Source organism: Thermoascus crustaceus (genome assembly GCF_041956765.1).
Source record: "Thermoascus crustaceus strain CBS 181.67 unplaced genomic scaffold VTN00scaffold_1, whole genome shotgun sequence".
Classification (NCBI taxonomy): domain Eukaryota; kingdom Fungi; phylum Ascomycota; class Eurotiomycetes; order Eurotiales; family Thermoascaceae; genus Thermoascus; species Thermoascus crustaceus.
Genome location: NW_027192527.1, coordinates 5569188 through 5587907, shown reverse-complemented (window position 1 = coordinate 5587907; position 18720 = coordinate 5569188). Strand labels below are relative to the sequence as shown.

At 49.7% G+C, this 18720-nt stretch overlaps 9 protein-coding genes and 1 non-coding gene across 10 annotated transcripts in view; 8 read left to right on the top strand and 2 right to left on the bottom strand.

Moving 5' to 3' along the window:
* Positions 1 to 35: 35 nt before the first annotated feature.
* On the top strand, positions 36 to 433 carry VTN00DRAFT_2016 (uncharacterized protein; the record flags this gene model as incomplete). The annotated part of the gene is made up of 2 exons (XM_069428188.1): positions 36 to 248; positions 350 to 433. 2 exons carry the CDS (start codon positions 36 to 38, stop codon positions 431 to 433), a joined length of 297 nt encoding a protein of 98 aa, XP_069292718.1.
* A 31-nt stretch (positions 434 to 464) lies between these two features.
* VTN00DRAFT_2015 (uncharacterized protein) lies at positions 465 to 3251 on the top strand (the record flags this gene model as incomplete). Its single annotated transcript, XM_069428187.1, has 3 exons — positions 465 to 740; positions 811 to 2512; positions 2566 to 3251. 3 exons carry the CDS (start codon positions 465 to 467, stop codon positions 3249 to 3251), a joined length of 2664 nt encoding a protein of 887 aa, XP_069292717.1.
* A 517-nt stretch (positions 3252 to 3768) lies between these two features.
* Positions 3769 to 4396, top strand: VTN00DRAFT_2014 (uncharacterized protein; the record flags this gene model as incomplete). Its single annotated transcript, XM_069428186.1, has 2 exons — positions 3769 to 4036; positions 4119 to 4396. The coding sequence occupies 2 exons, from the start codon at positions 3769 to 3771 to the stop codon at positions 4394 to 4396; spliced, it is 546 nt and encodes a 181-aa protein (XP_069292716.1).
* A 1892-nt stretch (positions 4397 to 6288) lies between these two features.
* Positions 6289 to 7362, top strand: VTN00DRAFT_2013 (uncharacterized protein; the record flags this gene model as incomplete). The annotated part of the gene is made up of 2 exons (XM_069428185.1): positions 6289 to 6908; positions 6975 to 7362. The coding sequence occupies 2 exons, from the start codon at positions 6289 to 6291 to the stop codon at positions 7360 to 7362; spliced, it is 1008 nt and encodes a 335-aa protein (XP_069292715.1).
* Positions 7363 to 7809: 447 nt separating this feature from the next.
* VTN00DRAFT_2012 (uncharacterized protein) lies at positions 7810 to 8635 on the top strand (the record flags this gene model as incomplete). The annotated part of the gene is made up of 2 exons (XM_069428184.1): positions 7810 to 8242; positions 8307 to 8635. 2 exons carry the CDS (start codon positions 7810 to 7812, stop codon positions 8633 to 8635), a joined length of 762 nt encoding a protein of 253 aa, XP_069292714.1.
* A 1916-nt stretch (positions 8636 to 10551) lies between these two features.
* VTN00DRAFT_2011 (uncharacterized protein) lies at positions 10552 to 11424 on the bottom strand (the record flags this gene model as incomplete). The annotated part of the gene is made up of 1 exon (XM_069428183.1): positions 10552 to 11424. The coding sequence occupies one exon, from the start codon at positions 11422 to 11424 to the stop codon at positions 10552 to 10554; it is 873 nt and encodes a 290-aa protein (XP_069292713.1).
* A 317-nt stretch (positions 11425 to 11741) lies between these two features.
* Positions 11742 to 12592, top strand: VTN00DRAFT_2010 (uncharacterized protein; the record flags this gene model as incomplete). Its single annotated transcript, XM_069428182.1, has 4 exons — positions 11742 to 11872; positions 11950 to 11978; positions 12055 to 12246; positions 12297 to 12592. 4 exons carry the CDS (start codon positions 11742 to 11744, stop codon positions 12590 to 12592), a joined length of 648 nt encoding a protein of 215 aa, XP_069292712.1.
* A 638-nt stretch (positions 12593 to 13230) lies between these two features.
* VTN00DRAFT_2009 (uncharacterized protein) lies at positions 13231 to 14751 on the top strand (the record flags this gene model as incomplete). The annotated part of the gene is made up of 1 exon (XM_069428180.1): positions 13231 to 14751. The coding sequence occupies one exon, from the start codon at positions 13231 to 13233 to the stop codon at positions 14749 to 14751; it is 1521 nt and encodes a 506-aa protein (XP_069292711.1).
* Positions 14752 to 16492: 1741 nt separating this feature from the next.
* Positions 16493 to 16636, bottom strand: VTN00DRAFT_t12. Its single transcript has one exon. It is a non-coding gene; the product is annotated as a tRNA-Leu (tRNA).
* A 1297-nt stretch (positions 16637 to 17933) lies between these two features.
* Positions 17934 to 18720, top strand: part of VTN00DRAFT_2008 (uncharacterized protein) — a gene marked incomplete at both ends in the record, with an annotated part of 2942 nt that continues 2155 nt past the window's right edge. Inside the window, 3 exons of the mRNA XM_069428179.1 lie at positions 17934 to 18150; positions 18223 to 18330; positions 18411 to 18580. Of these exons, the coding sequence (XP_069292710.1) occupies positions 17934 to 18150; positions 18223 to 18330; positions 18411 to 18580 (495 nt within the window). The remainder of the gene's footprint in view (positions 18151 to 18222; positions 18331 to 18410; positions 18581 to 18720) is intronic.

The window sequence follows — 18720 nt, the reverse complement described above, 5'->3', positions numbered from 1 at the left end:
GAACCTGTCGAACACGATCCCCAGGGCCACGCCGGATGCGCATCCACAAGGCATCTGTCTGCACGGTTTTCGCTCCTGTCCTGTCGATCTATGGCTTCGCCCACTTGCTTCTCCCTGGAATTCTCCGTCTGGCCCCTTTGACTGCCTCCCCGACGCTCTCTCGTCGTGTCCCTTTCGCGATCCGGGTTTGTCCACGCGCCTTCTCCCTCGCCGCCTTGGGCGCGCTTCTCCAGCACATCGCTCTCAATGTACGTGCATTTCTCCCCCGGCCCACTCCGCAACGAATGGCATTGTCTCTTCTGCTTGATGCCTGCTTATTGGCCCATATCTGACTGTGCGATCCGTCTAGCAAGCTTCAGATCCCGTATGTGCGCCGCATCCGGGGTCCTTTCCTAGTGACCGTGCGAAAATAAACCGACCCTATGGCTTCTAATAGCTATCACGCCCCGCGGCCAAGCCTCTCCATGTCATATTCCCAGAATAGTGTCGGATCGGCCAACGGGATGCAGTTGTCCCAGTCCCATATGGGATCGTTCAACGCTTCCCAGTCTGTCGCATCAACCCCCGGAGCAACGCCTCCGCCTCCTCGGGGTTCGCAGCAGTCTGCCATGTCGTTCAGCTTTACAAATGGTGGGCCCCGCAACTCAATGTCAAGAGGAAACTTTGGCGGATATGAAGATAGCAACGGCTACGGAGCTATGGTGCCGTATCAAGAGGAGTACAAGCCTCAAATCTACAGGGTCCGTTTCCCTTTACTTCCCGTCGGTGCCGCCGAGTGAAGGAGACTAACCCGACCTCCGTTTCGTTTAGGCCGTATATTCGAACGTGTCCGTATATGAGATGGAGGTAAATGGAGTCGCCGTCATGCGTCGCCGTTCCGACTCGTGGTTGAATGCGACCCAAATCCTGAAAGTTGCAGGTGTGGTCAAGGCGAGGCGGACGAAAACTCTTGAAAAGGAGATAGCAGCAGGTGAGCACGAGAAAGTCCAAGGAGGCTACGGTAAATACCAGGGTACCTGGGTGAACTACCAGAGAGGGGTGGAGCTTTGTCGGGAATACCATGTCGAAGAGCTACTAAGACCACTTCTCGAGTACGACATGGGTCAGGATGGCGTCAGTGCTGCGGGTCAGGGCTCTATGGAGACTCCCACCAAGGAACAAGCGATGGCTGCTCAGAGGAAACGCCTCTACAGCGGCGTTGACAACCGAGGCATGAGCCAACCGCCGCAAGGCACCTTTTTCCAGAACATTTCTCGCACTGCCGCGACAGCGGTTAACGCGATTAGCAAGGCCCGGTTCGATTCGCCCGCAGCTAGAGGCGTCGACAACAGACGGCCCAGCGTCATGAAAAAAGTGACATACCCGATGGGCAGTCAAGAGTCTCAAGCGCTTCCGAACAGTCAGCAAAGCATGTACAGTGGTACTTCTGACAGCGGGTTTGGGAGCAATCACCAGAACAGCGCACGGATGAGTGTCCACGATCCCTCTGGAATCGACCACGAAGATGCACCAGAGCCCCCTCGCAAGCGAGCCAGATCTGCATCGAATCAAGGACCTCAGTTCGGAGCAAACGGTGTCTCTTCTAACGTCTCTATGCATGACCCAACACCAACAGAACCCGCCGACTCCTTCTACCAACAAGTGGATGGGCCGACTCTGACGGTGGATGGACAGAAGCGGGGTCTGGAGGCTCTTCCTCCTGCCACAACGCCTGACAGGTTCCAGAAGATGAAACTAATCATGACCCTCTTTCTCGATAAGCGCACTAAAGACTTTTCAACCCATCCTGCTTTCATGCAGCTATCTGGAGAGGATTTGGAGATTCCGCTCGATGAATACAGAAACAGTGCTTTGCATTGGGCTGCAATGCTTGCTCGCATGCCGCTCGTTCATGCGCTTGTTGAGAAAGGTGTCAGTATCTTTCGTCTGAATCTTGCCGGTGAGACGGCCCTTCAGAAAGCTGTCGGAACGCGAAACAATCTTGACTACCGAAGTCTTCCGCGGCTGCTACAGGTGCTTGCCCCCACAATCGAGATGGTCGATTACAGTGGTCGCACTGTTCTCCATCACATTGCAGTTATGGCAGCAACGGGAGGGGGCGGTCATGTCTCGGCAAAGCACTACCTTGAAGCTCTTCTTGAGTTCATCGTTCGCCATGGAGGCTCGTCGATCAGTCTGCCAACACCCAATGTCGCTGACGGCAACGAACAGAGCGGTTCACAACAATATGAAGTCATTACTCTAGGCCGGTTTATATCTGAGATTGTCAACTTGCGGGATGACCAAGGTGATACTGCACTCAACCTAGCAGGACGTGCACGCTCCGTTCTCGTGCCTCAACTTCTTGAGGTTGGCGCTGACCCACACATACCAAATCACACTGGCCTGCGACCTGCAGACTACGGTGTGGGTGTCGATATGGTTAACGGAAACTCCCAGTCTCAGCAAAATGGGGAGAAGAATGATTCATTCACAGACCAGCTTGCCAAAACAAAGAAAGAAATTCTAGATGGTGAGGGAAAACTGTTGCACAGCACGAGCCTACAAATACTAACTGTCGCATAGCCACAATCGCGCACATCACTGCCATGGTGGAAGAGACGCTGGGTGGAGTTGACCGTGACCTCACCTCCACTCTGAGCAAGAAGCAGGAAGAATTTGATCACTGGCACTCGAAGATACGCGAAAGCGCCAAGGCCAGGCAAATTGAACAGAAACAACTGGACGAGCTGAAACAGAGAGCTTCTGAACGCGTGGAGCTGGACAGACGGATGAAAAACTTGGAACGTTCTTCTGAAGATCTCCTGGCTGCCCTGAAGGATTCCCATGGTGATTCTTTCGACCCTTCGAAGGAGATTGCCATTGGTGACGCCGACAAAGATTCTGGTGTCGATGTTACCGAGTTTGATAGGCTGTTCCCGGATACCTTTGATCCCGCTGCTGGATTTTCGGAGGAGCAGACTGCATTCCTCACGGCTTTGCCGTCGGTTGAGCTCTTGAAATCTCGCATCGAGTGCTACCAAGAGCACAATGAAGAAATACTGGCGGAAGTGGAGCGACTCAAATCTAAGAACGTTGTGCTGGGGGAGAACTATCGTCGGATGGTTATGGCCTGCACTGGATGGACCGCTGAGCAGGTTGATGAAGCGGCTGAGGGTTTGACTCAATGTGTCAAGGAGCTGAACGACAACCCTGTCCCAGAGGACGAAGCTATCGAGATCCTGATGAAAGACCGTGGGCAGGATTGGTAGTGATCTATTGTCGCTGAAGATTGTTCGGTGATTCTCGAAACCAACATCTTCTCTTTACGACATTTCCTTCGTGCGCGTCTTTGTTTTTCCTTACTGAACCAAGGGATGATTCGTTTCTACGGCGGTGTCAATGGTCTAGCATCTATTGTGGAGTTTTGTGGTTTTCCAAGCATCTTTCATGCTTTCCATATCATGTGCGGTAGATACCCGAACGAGGAGATGAGCCTGAGCTTTTGTGTTTCCTGTATTTACTTACGCGTGCAGCACAATGTATGTGTGGTACAAGTGTTTGCAGTGCATACAACTTTAGAAGATTATTGGTAACTCAGAACAGAAGATTAGCCTCCTCGGAGGTTCTAGCAAATCCAGCAAGCTTGACCTTCCAAGGCGTCCGAGTGACGGTGCACATGAACGAGCTGTAAATTGTGTTTACTCGATTCGTGACTATTCGGTTGGTTCCCTACTATTACACTACTGCATTAGGTTGCCCATTTTTAGATGACGCAGCCGAGCAAGCATGCTGATACAAAATGACTTGCAGACCATGGGCTTTCCCACCGGTACACAGTTCAAAGGAACGGAGGAGCAGGAAGCGATCCTTGAACACCAATACCTACGCAAGGCCAAGTTCACAGAGGACCTCGGAGCTCCGATCTGGAACGGCGAGTTCGGCCCCGTCTACTCGGACCCGAACAGAGACGCAGACGCCGCGGCCATCAGCCATAAGAGATATACAACCTGCTGGGCGAACAGTTACGCATCTACGACAAGTATCAGATCCACCGGTCCATCTGGCTATACAAGGACATCGGCCTGCAGGGCATTATCTACACCAGCCCTGATAGCAAGTGGAACAGGACCATCCAGCTCAACGCCTGGGGCACGCAGTCGTCCTGGAGGTCGAGGCGGTCCTGAAACCGCTCGTCCGGTGGATCGATAAGGTCAGTCCGACGGCGAAGGACACTTATCCGGGACCGTGGGGCCTGGAGCGCCACGTGCAACACGCGGTGTTCCAGACCTTTTTGTATGCCTCGTTCGAGGACGGATTCGCAGGGCTGTTCAAGGGGATGGATGAGAAGGAGCCCGATGCCCTGGCGCACAGCTTCCACTTCGACGGATCTCTCCAGTTGCGAAGGATCGAATGAGATCTTGAGAAGCCATGCTAGACTCTATGAGAAGGACCTGGTAGTAGGTAGGTAAGTACATACAGCAGAGTCAGAAGGGGGATGCTTGGCTGAAGCTTGGGGGCAGTGAAGTCATCTCCCCCGCTCCGGCTGGGCTCAGAGGATTTAACCCTTTATCCATAGTCTATGCTGAGAACCACTGACGTTGAGCTTGTTATGTAAGTCAACATCCATGCGTCTCCTGAGAGAAAATCTTCCGCATGACAGATGAGAAAACCTGAAACCAACGATATGGGGCCAAGTTAGGCTGGAATCTGACAGGGGTACACGCCTATCTTCCATTAAATCAGGAGATAAAAAGTCCATAAAAGAGAACATTGCAAATCAGAATTCTTCTTTAACAAACACAATCAAACACAATTCGATTAGAAATCCCGAAGTGCTTCTGAAATGTATGTCTCATTCAAGGGGGTTTTTTTTTCCTTGGGTAGATTAGGTAGGTACCTAGGAGCATGTGTTGGTCCATCAGGATTTGTTTTCAACTTGAGCCTTATGAGCCCCATTATTGAGTTAGTGTTTTTGGCCCTTGAATGCTGTGGAGGCACTAAGTCTTCAACGGAAAAATATGAGCTTCATCTGGATATAGATAGCAGTAGGAACAAGAAATAATGCAGCTATCTCCGCAGAAAGACGCAGGTTCAACCGACCGGCCTCGGGTGATCTTGCCAAGCGGCAGGGCTTGCCGAACCCCGGGCGTTCCCCCCCGACCGCCGACGCCTTAAGGCACCGGTCGTCGCAGAGACCCGATAGTCAAACAATAAACCTCCTTTCTTATGTGCCAAAAGACAAAGAACTGTCAGAGACCTCAACACGGGGTTGCTGCTTTGTTCTAGGCGCCAAGGTGTTGTAGTTCAGACCATCTCGGATGCTCGGCCTTCTTTTGGCCGGGCGCAGCAATCATGATCGTTGAGTGATCTTTTTTCACTATTGGCTCATGCTAGATTTAAAGGCGCTAAGCTATCGGCAGGGATTGTCCAACAGGAATGGCCGTATGGGCGCTGGAGGTTCGCGACTAAATGTGAAGAATCCTTTTTTGCTCTGAGGAAATGGAACTTGCGCCTTTCCACAGCCCTTCGAAAGGGGGCTCGTCATACTATTCCTGAGAATACCTTGCTTGGTACGGTTCCTGGGAATATTCCATCTTCTTACCGTCAAGCTCACATACCAAGTGTCTGCTTCTCCATACAGGAGGTAGCTAGGTGGGTGCATGGTTGCTTCCTTCAGGCTACTACTGAGTACTCCGCACCTGTGCGACATCAGCCAGAAGTGTCCCACCTAGTGACCCGACCTCTTGTGGTCTGAGGCTCTGTCTTCTAACTTCTTAGTGAGAAGCTTCGTGCCTGGCACTTTGCATGAAGAGCCAGAGTTATGGACCTGTAGGCTGTGACAGTGACGTTTCACAGCAGTTCCGTCGTGATACCAACTTCCTGCATGCTCTATCCCCTTTCCTGATCCTCCCTGTTTTGGGGGCGTATCTCGCTCAGTTGTCCGGAGTACCGAGAGGATCCGCGGTTTCTGTTTCTACCTCATAACTCCCTAGGTCAATCTTGCCTCATGCTCCGGGGGTAGTATTTGAGGATTACTTTTTGCTTCTTAAAAAACTCTTTCTTGGCACTTCCCATCAGCTGGTGCTGTCCTGTTGGATAGCTGACTGGTAAGTATCTCTGTGAGAGTGCTTGGGGTTTAATTAACGAAAAATACAGATTACGTTCTCTACTGCCGCTGGACGGATTCTACTCGTTCCTTTTGAATTTTAATACCGACTAGCTATCTCTGTCGACCTTGAAAACGGTCAAAGTTCAATGTATTATTTCTTTCGGGACATCTTTTTCTTTCTTCCAGCATACTGCGGGATGAGACTGAAAATTGTCGCGGTCTCGGCTTTCGTTCTCGCCTCTGAGGCCCCTACAGCATGCGCAAAAAACCTGGCAACCCATTTCTTCTACAACCGCAGTTTTGACCATATCGTTGGCCGCGATGCGCTGGCAACCGTTGATAGAGAACTGGGGCACGAGAAACGGTCTCCTCTTCCTGAGCAAACCGACTCGACGATCGAGATGAGGGCGGAAGACACGGGGACAGACTCTGCAAGTGGCTTCAACGAAGCAGCGTTCAATACATCAGCTACTCAAGCGTGCAACTCCGCTCTCGGTCGTATGACCGGCGTGGTCAATCCTAGTGGCATCGTCGCCTGCTATAATATACCTTTTTACGACAATACAACGGGCGTCTTTCAGACCGACGTCAGATTATACCAGATGTCTCAGCCGGTCGACGAGTTTGCGGGAACTTCTCCGGATGATTACATACTCTCAGTGTCTATTGCACAAGCAGCCCTGTCTTCGCCCCAGACTCTGGCCAACGGGCCTTCGATTCAGAATGCAGCGGCGAATGGCGGGACTATAAAAATGCTCACGAATTTCCAAAACATTGGGCAGCTGAGTGATAACCTCGTTATGTCGAAGCTTACAGAGTAAGTCAAGACAGCTTGACCCTAGCGCAAGTCCTTTTCATCTTCAGTGTTCTAACCCGTTGACAGGTCCGACCTCCGGGTTCTCATGATTCCAAATATCACTTTGACTGCTACAAATCCAGCCACCAGCAACATGGTCACCACGACGCTCTCTTCCGATACTCTGTCTTACGTTGCAGGCGAGTTAGTCCAAAGCGACGGCACACCAACAAACATCACGATCCCAGAAGCGAACTCGCTGTCCACCGCCATCGTAGCCTCTGCATCGAAATTTGTACTTCCGGGAACAAAAATATCGATCTTCCCAACGGGCCTCATTGTCACGTCAGTCTGGACATTCCTGTTTATCTTGACTGTCGGGTTGGGAACGATCGAGCGATATCGGTTCAGGCAGCATTATCGGCAGAGGATACAGAGGGCGCAGGCCAGTGCGTCGGGGTCTAGAGGGATCTGAGTTCTTGAACTGTTTACTTCTCCGCGGGAGAAGAATCTTTTTGTGAAGAACAGGTTTCTTTCCTGACACTAATGTGCTGGATGTCTATATATTGCGGACTTTTATACTTTATAAATATTGCAGACTACGTAGCCAGCATCCATACGAGACAAACCCAGTCTGCTGGCAAATGCATGTATCTTCCGGTTATGCAGGTTCCTCCTATTGTCTTGGAGCTTTGTTGGAAAACAACAACAAAAAAAAATCCACCACATATTACAATACCCAACTTCATCAAGAGTCCTGGTATGAGGAGCCAAGCTTACTATATAATTGGAGGATCAAGACAAGTCCTAATAGATGGACCACTGATGAGATTGGAATCTCATCTGATTTTGTTCACTTCCTCCCCCTTTACCCTCCCACCCTTCCAGTCCTTCCACTGCCGCGCCACTGCCTTAGAAAAGGATGCGGGTCAACCTTGAGAACATTAATTTCTATTACAGTCCTCCCCAAAAGCCGCCCCGGCCCACATCATTCGCTTCTGAAAGGAAGCTGTCCTCTGTGCCCCCCATCACACAATTTTTTTGGTTTCCCCTTTCTCCCGAACCTCCCGCCGAGCATCCACTCAAGCCTCCCTTCAAACCTCCTCTTCCTGCGGTGACGGCCATCCCATCCAGCGGAGCTGATGATGGACCACAGCCTCGCTTAACCTCCCTAGAGTCTGGCTGCCAGTCTACCGCGGCATCGTGGAATGTGTTTGGTGTGGAGAGAGCGAGTCTCTCGACTACAACAACATGTCCGTTACAGGATGAATTAAGCGTTCCAAAGAGCTGCTACCCTCTGGGAGAAATTGCTCACAACCCTTCAAGTCCGGGTGACAATAGCATGCCCACTGCCGGTAAGTGCAGCAATGCCTCTGAATAGGAGGTCGGCCTGACCAGCTAATGAGCCTTGGGCTGTAGCACCAATCCCTATCGCCTCTGACCTGCGACAAAGCATAACGAGAACTGATCTTCATGAGACTGCCGGGTCTGAATCAAACGTCGATCAGCAGCACCTTTCCTCCTTGGCGGAGAGAGTTCAGTCTGCGACCTCCACTTCAAGTTTGGAGTTGTTGCAAAAAGCTGAAAGTCTTCCTCGTCAAATTTTGACACAGGAGAAACAAGATTGCTCTCTGCGTACGTCCAGGGCCACGGTTGAACAAGCGGATATTAGTTCCAGCAACACCTCAAGAGACACATCCCAGGATGGGCCAAACCTGGCACTGGGCGAGCCGAACCACATGCTGTAGAGAAAACTGGAGAAGGGCATAGTCCGGCGACCGACTTGTTTCATTATTTGGTGAAATGTCTAGTATACTATCTACCTCTTTTGGCCAAGCGGCATTCATCCTTTCTGGACTATCCAGTTGACCATGACCAATAATGATCTTTTGAGTGGTTGAAATGCATGCACAGTACTTCTGTCGCTGACAGGATTATGCATTAGGCACTAGATGCAAATAAAGCGGAGAAGGCAAAGATAAGAAGGAAATGAATCTGTCTTTCTCCTCCTGTCTCTTGTGTCATCTCCTTTTGAGAAATACAAAACCGTCCCAATCTCTGTCGTCCTTATCAGCAGTACGAAAGTATTAGAGATACTCAAATACTTTACATTACCTATCCAACATGCCAGAGTTGACTGCGGTCGAAGCACCTGTGGATGTGGATGGCAACGAGGATGTATGTATTTCAAGGACTTGCAAAGACCGTTGTCGCTGATCAAGTCCAACAGCAGTCTGGTTCTGCCTACGGTGATGAGCTGTACGATATGATTTATACTTCTAGTCGAGATTACATTTGGCTCATCTGAACCATAGCTCGAGCTATAGCTCATCGATAGCCTCCAGCGTGCAAAACTATGAGTGGAAGCATGGACGCCGATATCACAGCTATCAAGCAGGAAGTATATGCTGCCCTTGTCCAGAAGCTACATTTTGTTCCTCCCCAGCACCAGTAACAAGAAGAAGCCTGGATAGAATGGATCGTCTTCAGACAAAGGCCCTGGAATTCTAATTCTGAATACTCTGAAGATCAGGATATACTGAGGGGTTCCTCGTGTTGTGCTTGAAGCAGATGAAAAACGCTGCTTCCCATGTTCCGATGCTGAGGTACCTAAGATAGAATACGCCCTGGGCCAGCAAGGCACTTAGATCCCTGATTCATCCACTCTTTTTCCCATTTCTTATAAATCCAGATATATAAAACAGTGGATTAAACCACCATGAATCACAAAAGAGAGAGAGAGATGATGGGGGGGGGAAGGGGTAGCTGCACGAAAAAGGTACACCGCCCTCTTGGTAGGCGACCAGGGTCCCAACGCAGCATACATATATTGATGAACGCGTCTCAGTAAATGCTGAAATATTTAGATTGTAGGGACCGTATTTTCAACCTGGTCCTGCTCAATGGGGACCGCAATTTTGATCGGCTCAGTGTCTAACATCTCAATGCCTGGATTGGGGATCCCTAGTCAGCTTCCGTACTTATTGGGTGTGATTCATTCGCCTGAGCGCCATAACAATAGAACCCAGGGGTGGGCAGCGACTGCAGCAAATTGGACCTGGGTTATTATGTCTGCGTTGGGGTCACCTCCTAGTCAAAATCATATATTGGTAATTGGTGCAGAGAGCCGTATCCACACTTTTTCATTGTAGATACTAGTAGCGGGCAAATGAGGGTCGCGTCGAATCACTCTTGCACCAATAAGTTGAATTGGATACTTAGATGGATGGAGTACAATCTGCATCATGGGATTTTACTATAAATTACCCCTTACTAGCGCAGCCATCGCGTGGGCTTCGGCTACGGATAATTACACTAATCCTCAGTATTCACGCCTTAAGCTTACTTGAACTCGTGCCAATCGGACTACTGCGTACAGTAGTTTGCCACAACTTTCGTTACACAGAATTCCCTGTTCAGGTCACCTACCTCACCACTTCAGCTTTATTGTGATCCTGACTGACTTTTCTCAGCTATCGATTATGGCTTCTTTATCCAGAGGGCTTAAAGCATTCTCCAAGCAGGCATCAGTAGGAAGCTTGAAATTTCCCATCACATTCTGCCCTAAACAGTACGCCGCGGTCCTGGCAATCATTCCCATGCCCCTCATCCACGTCACTCAGAATTAAACCTTTTTCTTTCACCGTCAGCTCGAGGTCCTAACCTAGTCGACATCGTATGGAGGACCACGTTCGCCTCCTTCCCGGTATCGTTCCCCCACCGTGCCGGACCGCCAGGCGTCCATATCATCCCAGGCCGCTTCAAGGGCCATTCCTCCGATCATTTGCGCCTCGTCAAAGTTGGTGCGCTTCTGTCGGACCACTTGACCCTGGCTATCAACAAAGTTCAACAGGACATTGCCGTTTCGCAGAGCCTCTTCATCCTCGACGATCACAAAATTGGCTACATAGTCTCTGTGGATTCTGTGGTGTTCCAGGCGGAACCGTTCCTGCGGGTCTTCCTCCCCGTCCAGGAGTTCCAATGTGTCCGGGGAGTGCTCTCTGTGGGCAATCTTGTATCGCTGATAGCCGAAGTAATACTCGTCGCTTTCGTCATGGCCGTGGTGAACATCCAGCAGCTCCGGCAAGACTAGAAAGACATCCTGCCAATTCGTGCCGAAGCCATACAGCTCCCGATCGTTCAGTAGATGGTCCTCATCGTCAATAGCCATGTCCCAGTCAATGAAATCGGTGCGTTCCTCATGCAGCGCATCTGTCCCAGGCCCGTACGCCGTGCGGAGCCACACACAACCCACATGGCCCGGATAGTGGGCGATGTGACGCTGATGGGGCGTACGAAAGGGCTTGAGGACGGACTCGATGGCAGCATCAGATGGTTGGGTAAATTCCTTGCGTTTAATCTGTTGATGATATTTCTTCCGTCCGGGCCAGCCCAGCTGAACATAGGCACTGGCCAGACGCTTGCGCTGTTCTGCAGGGACCTCGCTGGAATTGTGGTCCCATTGCTCAAGTAGATAGAGGTCGAGCGCCATTTGGCCCCATGGAGGGTCTGGGCCTGTCTCGGATGCGGCGCTCATGGTAGTAAAGAATAGAAGAGCAACGGCAAAGAAAGATGGCAAATGGACCGGAAAGAAGAAAACCACGAGTGTTCGATTCAAATAAGGTTCCAACAATAGACGAGTCAAGCTACGGGTAAACGGATAGTCAGGGTCAGGCAACTCAGACAGAAATGTGACTGCGGTTAGCGCTTTGATTAGTGTATGACTGCCAGGGACAGGTATTATGGTGCTGATTTTAGTGTCCTGCAGGGTCAAGCTTAGGGCTGAGCTGAACTTGAAATACAAGATAAGATATCAAATAGAGATGGACCGAGTGGGACGCCTACCCACAAGTCATGTTGATGGTTCATTGCGATATAGTTGATGCTCATCAATTGAGTTCAGGTACCCGCTTCTACAAGGTTGTATCCGGCGATTCCTGCGCCGGCATTGTGGACAAATACCGCACTTTCACCCTCGATGATTTGTAGGATTCCTTGCGCTTGGTTTTTAATTCTTCTTTGTATGAATGACTAGGAGCGGAAATTGACAGACTCTATCTAGCTACTCATGGAACCTTGCTGTCGGTAATGGTGGGTTTTGTTCCGCAAGATGCATCTATACATTGTCACATTCAACAAATGAACAGATACTGACTGTCCTCTTCAGACTGCCATAACCTGCAAGCTGGCTACTATGTCTGTGTTGGCGTTCCAGGGACACCAACAACTCCTCCATCCACTACTGCGACACCAACTCCGACCGGTCCATCTCCCACTCAGACCGGGATCATCTCCACCTGCACCAGATTCTACAAGGCTGTGGCTGGTGACTCGTGCTCCTCTATCGCCAGCTCGTTCGGTACCTTCACGGTCGATCAATTCGAGCAGTGGAACCCGGCTGTCGGCAAGGACTGTACAAGCCTTTGGGCGGGATATTACTACTGCGTGGGCGTCCCCGGAACCCCTACAACAAAGCCGACGACGACGACCGCGACGCCGACTGGGACAGGGCCCCAGCCTCAGCAGCTGGGATTGTGAGCAACTGCAACAAGTACTACAAGGTGCAGAGTGGCCAGGGGTGCTGGGATATCGAGCACGCCAATGGCATCACTACCGATCAGTTCTTCGCATGGAATACCGGAATCAAGACGGACTGCTCGAACCTTTTTTCCGGTTACTACGTCTGCATCGGTGTCTCCTCGTAGATTGGCCGATCGACTTGGTGCTCTTCTCGAAAATCCACCAAGGGGACCGACTGTACTGAGAACGATATCGGTTGAGTTCTAACCTAAGATATGGTGTAATTGAATTGGACGACGACTTCAGAGTGTCTTCGACTGCGAGGAATGGTTCAAGCCACCAGTTGAAGAATAAGACATTCTAGCAGTGCGTTTTCGATGTGGGATATAAAGATCTGTCAAAAACATATACCATTCTAGGGGGGGTAAAAAAAGTTGATATGACTATACTGTAATTCAATGGTGCAGAAAATGCCATAGAGACACATGTTTACTGAGTCCACTCAGAGGGACAAAAGCTCTTGTAACCTCCTTCTGTCTATTTTGAGATCCTGATCGCGTCCTTTTTTTCTGATGATAATAGCCAACTGAGTAGACTATCTATCTACAGAGGGAGGAGGACAAAGAAAACCCCACATACTCCAGAAATACGTATTGATCATGTATTTACAGGGGCTGTTTAACTTAAAATGGTCCCCTTAATGACCCTGAAACCCCGCTCCCGGTCTGGATTCATCTTCACCTTTATCATTGATTGGACCATCCATTTAAGTGAGCACTGCCTCATTCCTCTCCAATATCTCAGTGCATCTTCTCATCGCACAATGCATGACCCTGCCGGCCTGCCTCTCGAAATATTCCTCATCATTCTTCATTACGTAGCAGGCGGCAACCCAGACAAGCTAGACTACTACGACCAGTTTCCTTCCAACCTGTGTCTAATTAACCGTCGATGGCACGCGGTCGCTGTGCCGCAACTCTACTCCAGGGTCGAGAATCACGGCGAACCTTGGCTCAAGAGGTCCCTTTGGCGATTCCTGCGCACCGTCATAAGTAACGCGGAACTGGCTGCTCTTGTTCGGACGGTGGATTTTCCGCAGAAGTATACTTACCAGGGCAAGGACAAGGATCGCTTCAAGGAAGCAGAACGTCTGTACTCGGAGAATCGCGAGATCGTACAGAAAGCCATCTCCCAGGCGGGGCTTGAGGGCTCTTCTAGTAGTCTTGAATCAGAGATCCATGAAGGGCTGCAAAGGGATGATCAGAGGCCGCTGATCGCTCTGATCCTGGCACACCTGCCTAATCTCACGACATTGCAAATACACGTACAGAAATCAGATCCTTTTCTTGAGGCCATACTCTTCCGTGCGGTTGGACTTTCGCCCGATGCTCAGTTGGATATCGGCACAGGCACAGTGCCCACGTCTCGGGCGCTCCAGAACCTGGAGAGAGCATTTCTTGCGACTTGGGGTCACCCTATCAAACATCCTGATCACATTGAAAGAATCAGAGCCGGGTATCCCCTGCGGATTGATCAAAATCGGCCTTTTCTATATTTACCCATGCTTCAGGAACTCTGTCTGCTAGATGCTGAACTCAAGGACGATCTGACTCATTGGATCGGATCAAAGAAGCATACAATATCATCACGCCTCAGCCAACTTACGGTAGTACTTGACGCAGCAGCAACTGCCAGTAGTCTTACCAACCTCTGGACACTTCTGAAGCAGCACACCACCAACCTGACCAGCTTATCATTGAATCTTCCAGACCCGAAACAAACGTCTTTAGTCACCATCCACCGTGATCTATGGTCTGCATTGGAACCATTGCAGGCAACGTTGGAATATCTGGACATCTATCAAGAAAGCAGTCCCTCCAACTCCAGAGCTCACTCAGAGGAGCTCGACTTCTGCTGCCCACTCCGGAAGTTCACCAAACTGCGAACCCTATCGATAACCCCGCTCCTCCTGCGCGGCAACTGCAGCCGTCACAAAGCACCCTTGCAACTGATCAACCATCTGCCCCTGGATCTCAACTCCCTCGCCATCTACAATAGCGACAAGGACTGCGGCTCAGTCATCGAAGAACTCGAAATGCAGCTGGAAACCATCCCCCGCCACAAATACACCCGTCTGACCTTCATCGTTGTGGAGGTACCGGTGCCCTGGATGGGTAACAGGAACAAGACGCTGCTTCCCTATCGTCGCATGGAGCGCTGGGCGAAGGCCAAGGGAATCACTTTTAAGACGAGTCGAGATGCCTTGCTTGCTTACGGGGGAAAGGACTCTTGGTTCGGTCTGTGGGCACATACAGTACCTCAGGAAGCGAGGTTTGCTTCTTGAAATTTCAGGCCTGATGAGAGAAAAAAAATTCCACCAGCAGCCTGAGATGCTGAATGAACGGACACTGAGGTCTGTTCTTTGATGAGAAGCAGCTCAGTTTACTTATGTGGAGTTTAAAAAGTCTATCTAGATTTCCTAGAATGAGAATTCAAGGCTTAGAGATAGGTGCATAACTACTGCACAATACCTAACCTAACTTCTAACTATTGCTTGGAAAGAACTAATGCATAGAAAGCATTGCTTCAATACTATTAGGGGGCCCTCTAGCTACTCTCTATAGACAGATTGGCTCAGCAGGCCAGCTTCTAAAGTCTTCTTTATGTTTCTGTTTTTCTTCTTGTTGTCCCTCTTGTTCAACAATTGGCCAGGGGTATTTCTGTAACTTGGAAGCCTATGTACTATACAACATGTGGCAACAATATTGGTGCCTTAGCAGGGATACTTGACAGAAAGTCATCACTACAACATTCCTCAACCGATCTCTTCACATCCCAGGATATCTATCTATCTATCTATTTATCTACATCACCAGCCCTACTAAGAAACAGCACCTTCGTCCCTTTCAAGATCCTCAAGATCCGCCGTCGATTCAGCAACCACCTCGACGTCTCCACCATCTGCTCCGCTCTCAGATAGAGAAACTTCCAGTCCACATCCGGTGGCGGCGTCCACTCGTCGATCTCGAATATGATGTCTCGAGGAAAATGGGCGCGCCAGTACCAGTCCGGCGCCTGCCATCCCATTGCTGAAAGAAAGTTCGCTACATCTGGATCGCGAAGGTGATCGAGGACTAGATATATAAGGTCGATGGGCAGGTCAAGATGTAGATGTAGACGTAGATGTAGATGCTTCATTAACCACAGGAGGTGAAGTAGGATTAGAATCAGAATCAGAAGAAGAATGGCGATGATGATGATAACCGCTCAAGCTGCTGCTGCTACTCCTCAACCTCTTCCGAAATCCCCTTGGGCATTCTGTTCAGCGCTCCGGCGGAAGAGAGCCTCAATCTCTGGGATATTTATCGGGTCTCTGACCGCTATTCGGGACTCAGGGTGCGGGCGACCCCTCGGATCATCCGGGTTCCAAACCCGGTGATCAACCACGCAGTTACTTATCTCGAAGGGCTGAGGCATCTCATTCCATCTTTCATAGAGAACTAGGGTCAAGAGCTCCAATTGGTTCTCAGCAACACACGGACTGATAACCCGCTCGATCAAGGTCCAGCAGTGAGCGTGAATCGGAAAGCCATGAGGATAGAAATCATGGTGCAGACCATCCCAAAAGCTGGCGGGGTAGACGACGATTTTCGCGATGTCCTGAACACGTTTTATAGACGGATTATTGATCTCAGGAAATGCGGTGGCGACTACTTTATCTATGGGAGTACACCCCTTCTGTTTAGGGAGAGAGGAATTGGAAGAAGGCAAAAAAATGAGCCCAACCCGATTTGAACGGATAATTTTGTGAACACCCCCCCCCCCCCCAAAGATGCAGTGACTGTCGTATTATAGGGCATAGGAGGCTTCAATGTCCTAATTGCAATGTTTCCTATTTTTTTTTGTATATAACTGCAGTTTTGGTTGAACAAAATGGCCTCAAATTTCGAAAAATAGGCGCGGACGCTTTGGGGTGATCGGCTCGCTTGTGGATTACGTTAATTAAGTTATCTCAGAGTAAAATTTCTCCATTCAAAAATGAAAGCGGACATTGTGGATCAATGAACTCCACAACACACTGGATTTGACAAGGGTGGGATTCGAACCCACGCCACCTTTCGATGACACGGAGAATCAACCTGCCCAAGGTCGGAAACAAGCTTGGGGAGAAGCTGATTTAGTTCAGGTTAACCTGAACCGTGCGCCTTGGACCACTCGGCCACCTTGCCATTTCATACATTGTGAGGTGCTTCACATTTGATCAGTCCTCGAGTTACCGTGCTTCTTTTAAAGAACTATGTACTATGTCATGTAACATGCATAAAGTGCATATTGCGTGTTGAGTTGCACAATGGCTTTGCTTTACATCCAATGTTAGTTGTTCTCTCAACAGGCTTCTGTTTGCTTACACAAAGAGCCTAAGTTCAGATCATGTAGGACAAAAAACGAACCCAAAACTAGCGCCTTTCTCCTGCCTATATTCATATGGATAACAGATCCGTCAGGCTGGTCGGTGCCAGGGTTACATTACTAACCAACGCATGTCAGCGATCCAGTCCAAAAAGAATGCTCATAGTGCTTACTCCGATTCTAGCCTTTCCCTGCGTGACCACCCTATTTTGAAGTTTATTCTGGGCTTGTCCGGATCAAATTGTTTCAAGTCCCCCGAAAGGCAGTCCAGGCGCTCAGTGCTTATTGTTCTGATATTAACCCTACCTGGAGAGAAGACACCATAATTTTTCGGCACGGAGATATCACACTGACATATTTATTTCGCTTATTGAAGTGTCACAAACAACATCTGCAGTTATGTACAGTACCATGACGGCGCGAAGTCTGCTATTGGAAATGAGCCTCTCCGTTGGAGCTCTGGACTTACATACCCGGTCGCTGGATCCCACTTAGGCAAATTGTGCCTTCTGTGTCTTCAAGCTGCTGAATTGCCGACAGGTCGACAAATTCGGCAGCCCCTTGTATCCAGCCTCACAAGCAACTCAAAATAGGTGACCTCTGCTTCAGCTTGTTTGCAGTAGCAAATCATCGGCGGCAAAAAGAGAAAGATCGTTGTTGCTTGAGACATCATCTTGGATTTTATCATCATTCTCTCTTGGCATTTTTACGGCTTTATTAGTTCCGAGATGAGCTAACTGGATACTTCCCAGTGACTTCAAATGAGAAAGGTGTCAAAGTAAGTCTCCATTTGGCGGCAAAAATAGATGCTGTGGTAAAATCCATCATGACATTTTGGCAAAATGGCTTGAGATGGCATAGCTGAACCCATCTCAGCAGCTGAAGTTGGGGAAGACTTGGACCTCCGGACTTAAATTACCAGAGGTACATGTTGGATAGGGCTGTCCGGCGAGCTATTAAAGGACGCCGATGCACCTCTCTTCGTCTGACCATTGTGAGGACGTTCCAATCCGATTTTGCAGTATTCGAAAGGACCTTTTCACCGCATCACTGTTCCCATTATCTGCCATCCATCGCCCAAGATCTAATTGATTCTGTGCGGCCTGCCTAAGAAATATGGTGGCAGCAACTGCATCAGAGGTTCCATTGATCTCAGACCGCTCAGCGGACGATGCAAGGCCTCTGAAAGTGATACACATCGCTGGTGTATCCGGAATCCTTGCGGGTATCCGCTTCCCTCAGTATATCAAGGATCTCGATCTTGTGATCTACGAAAAGAATCCAGATATCGGTGGAACATGGTGGGAGAATCGGTACCCTGGCTGCGCCTGTGGTGAGTTCAAAGAGCCTAGAATAAACCAATAATACCATGACTACGGGAGGGAACGCTCACCGAATATATCAGATGCACCTGCTCATACATACCAGTTGTCATTCGAAGCAAACCCAGATGGTCGAAGTTCTACGCATCAGCTGGGGAGATCCTTGAGTACTGGAAAGCAGTGGCAGCTAAGTATGGCGTGGGCAAATATGTAAAGCTTGGGGTAAAGGCATTGGAAGCGAACTGGGACGAGACAACCACAAAATGGACAGTGAAGCTTCAGGTGGTGGAAACTGACGAGATTTTTGAGGACACCGCGGATGTCCTGGTTACGGGTATCGGCGTATTGAATTCGTGGAAATGGCCCGACATCCCTGGGTTGCATGACTTCCAGGGGAAGCTACTGCACAGTGCTAAGTGGGACGAGAACTTTGATTACAAGGTGAGAGTGCCATTATTTGATATATGCATGTTTGGATAATTTCCCTGATTATTCGTCTTCCTAGGGTAAGAAAGTCGCAGTCGTCGGTGCTGGTAGCAGTGGGATTCAAATCATTAGTGCCATTCAACCTGATGTCTCCC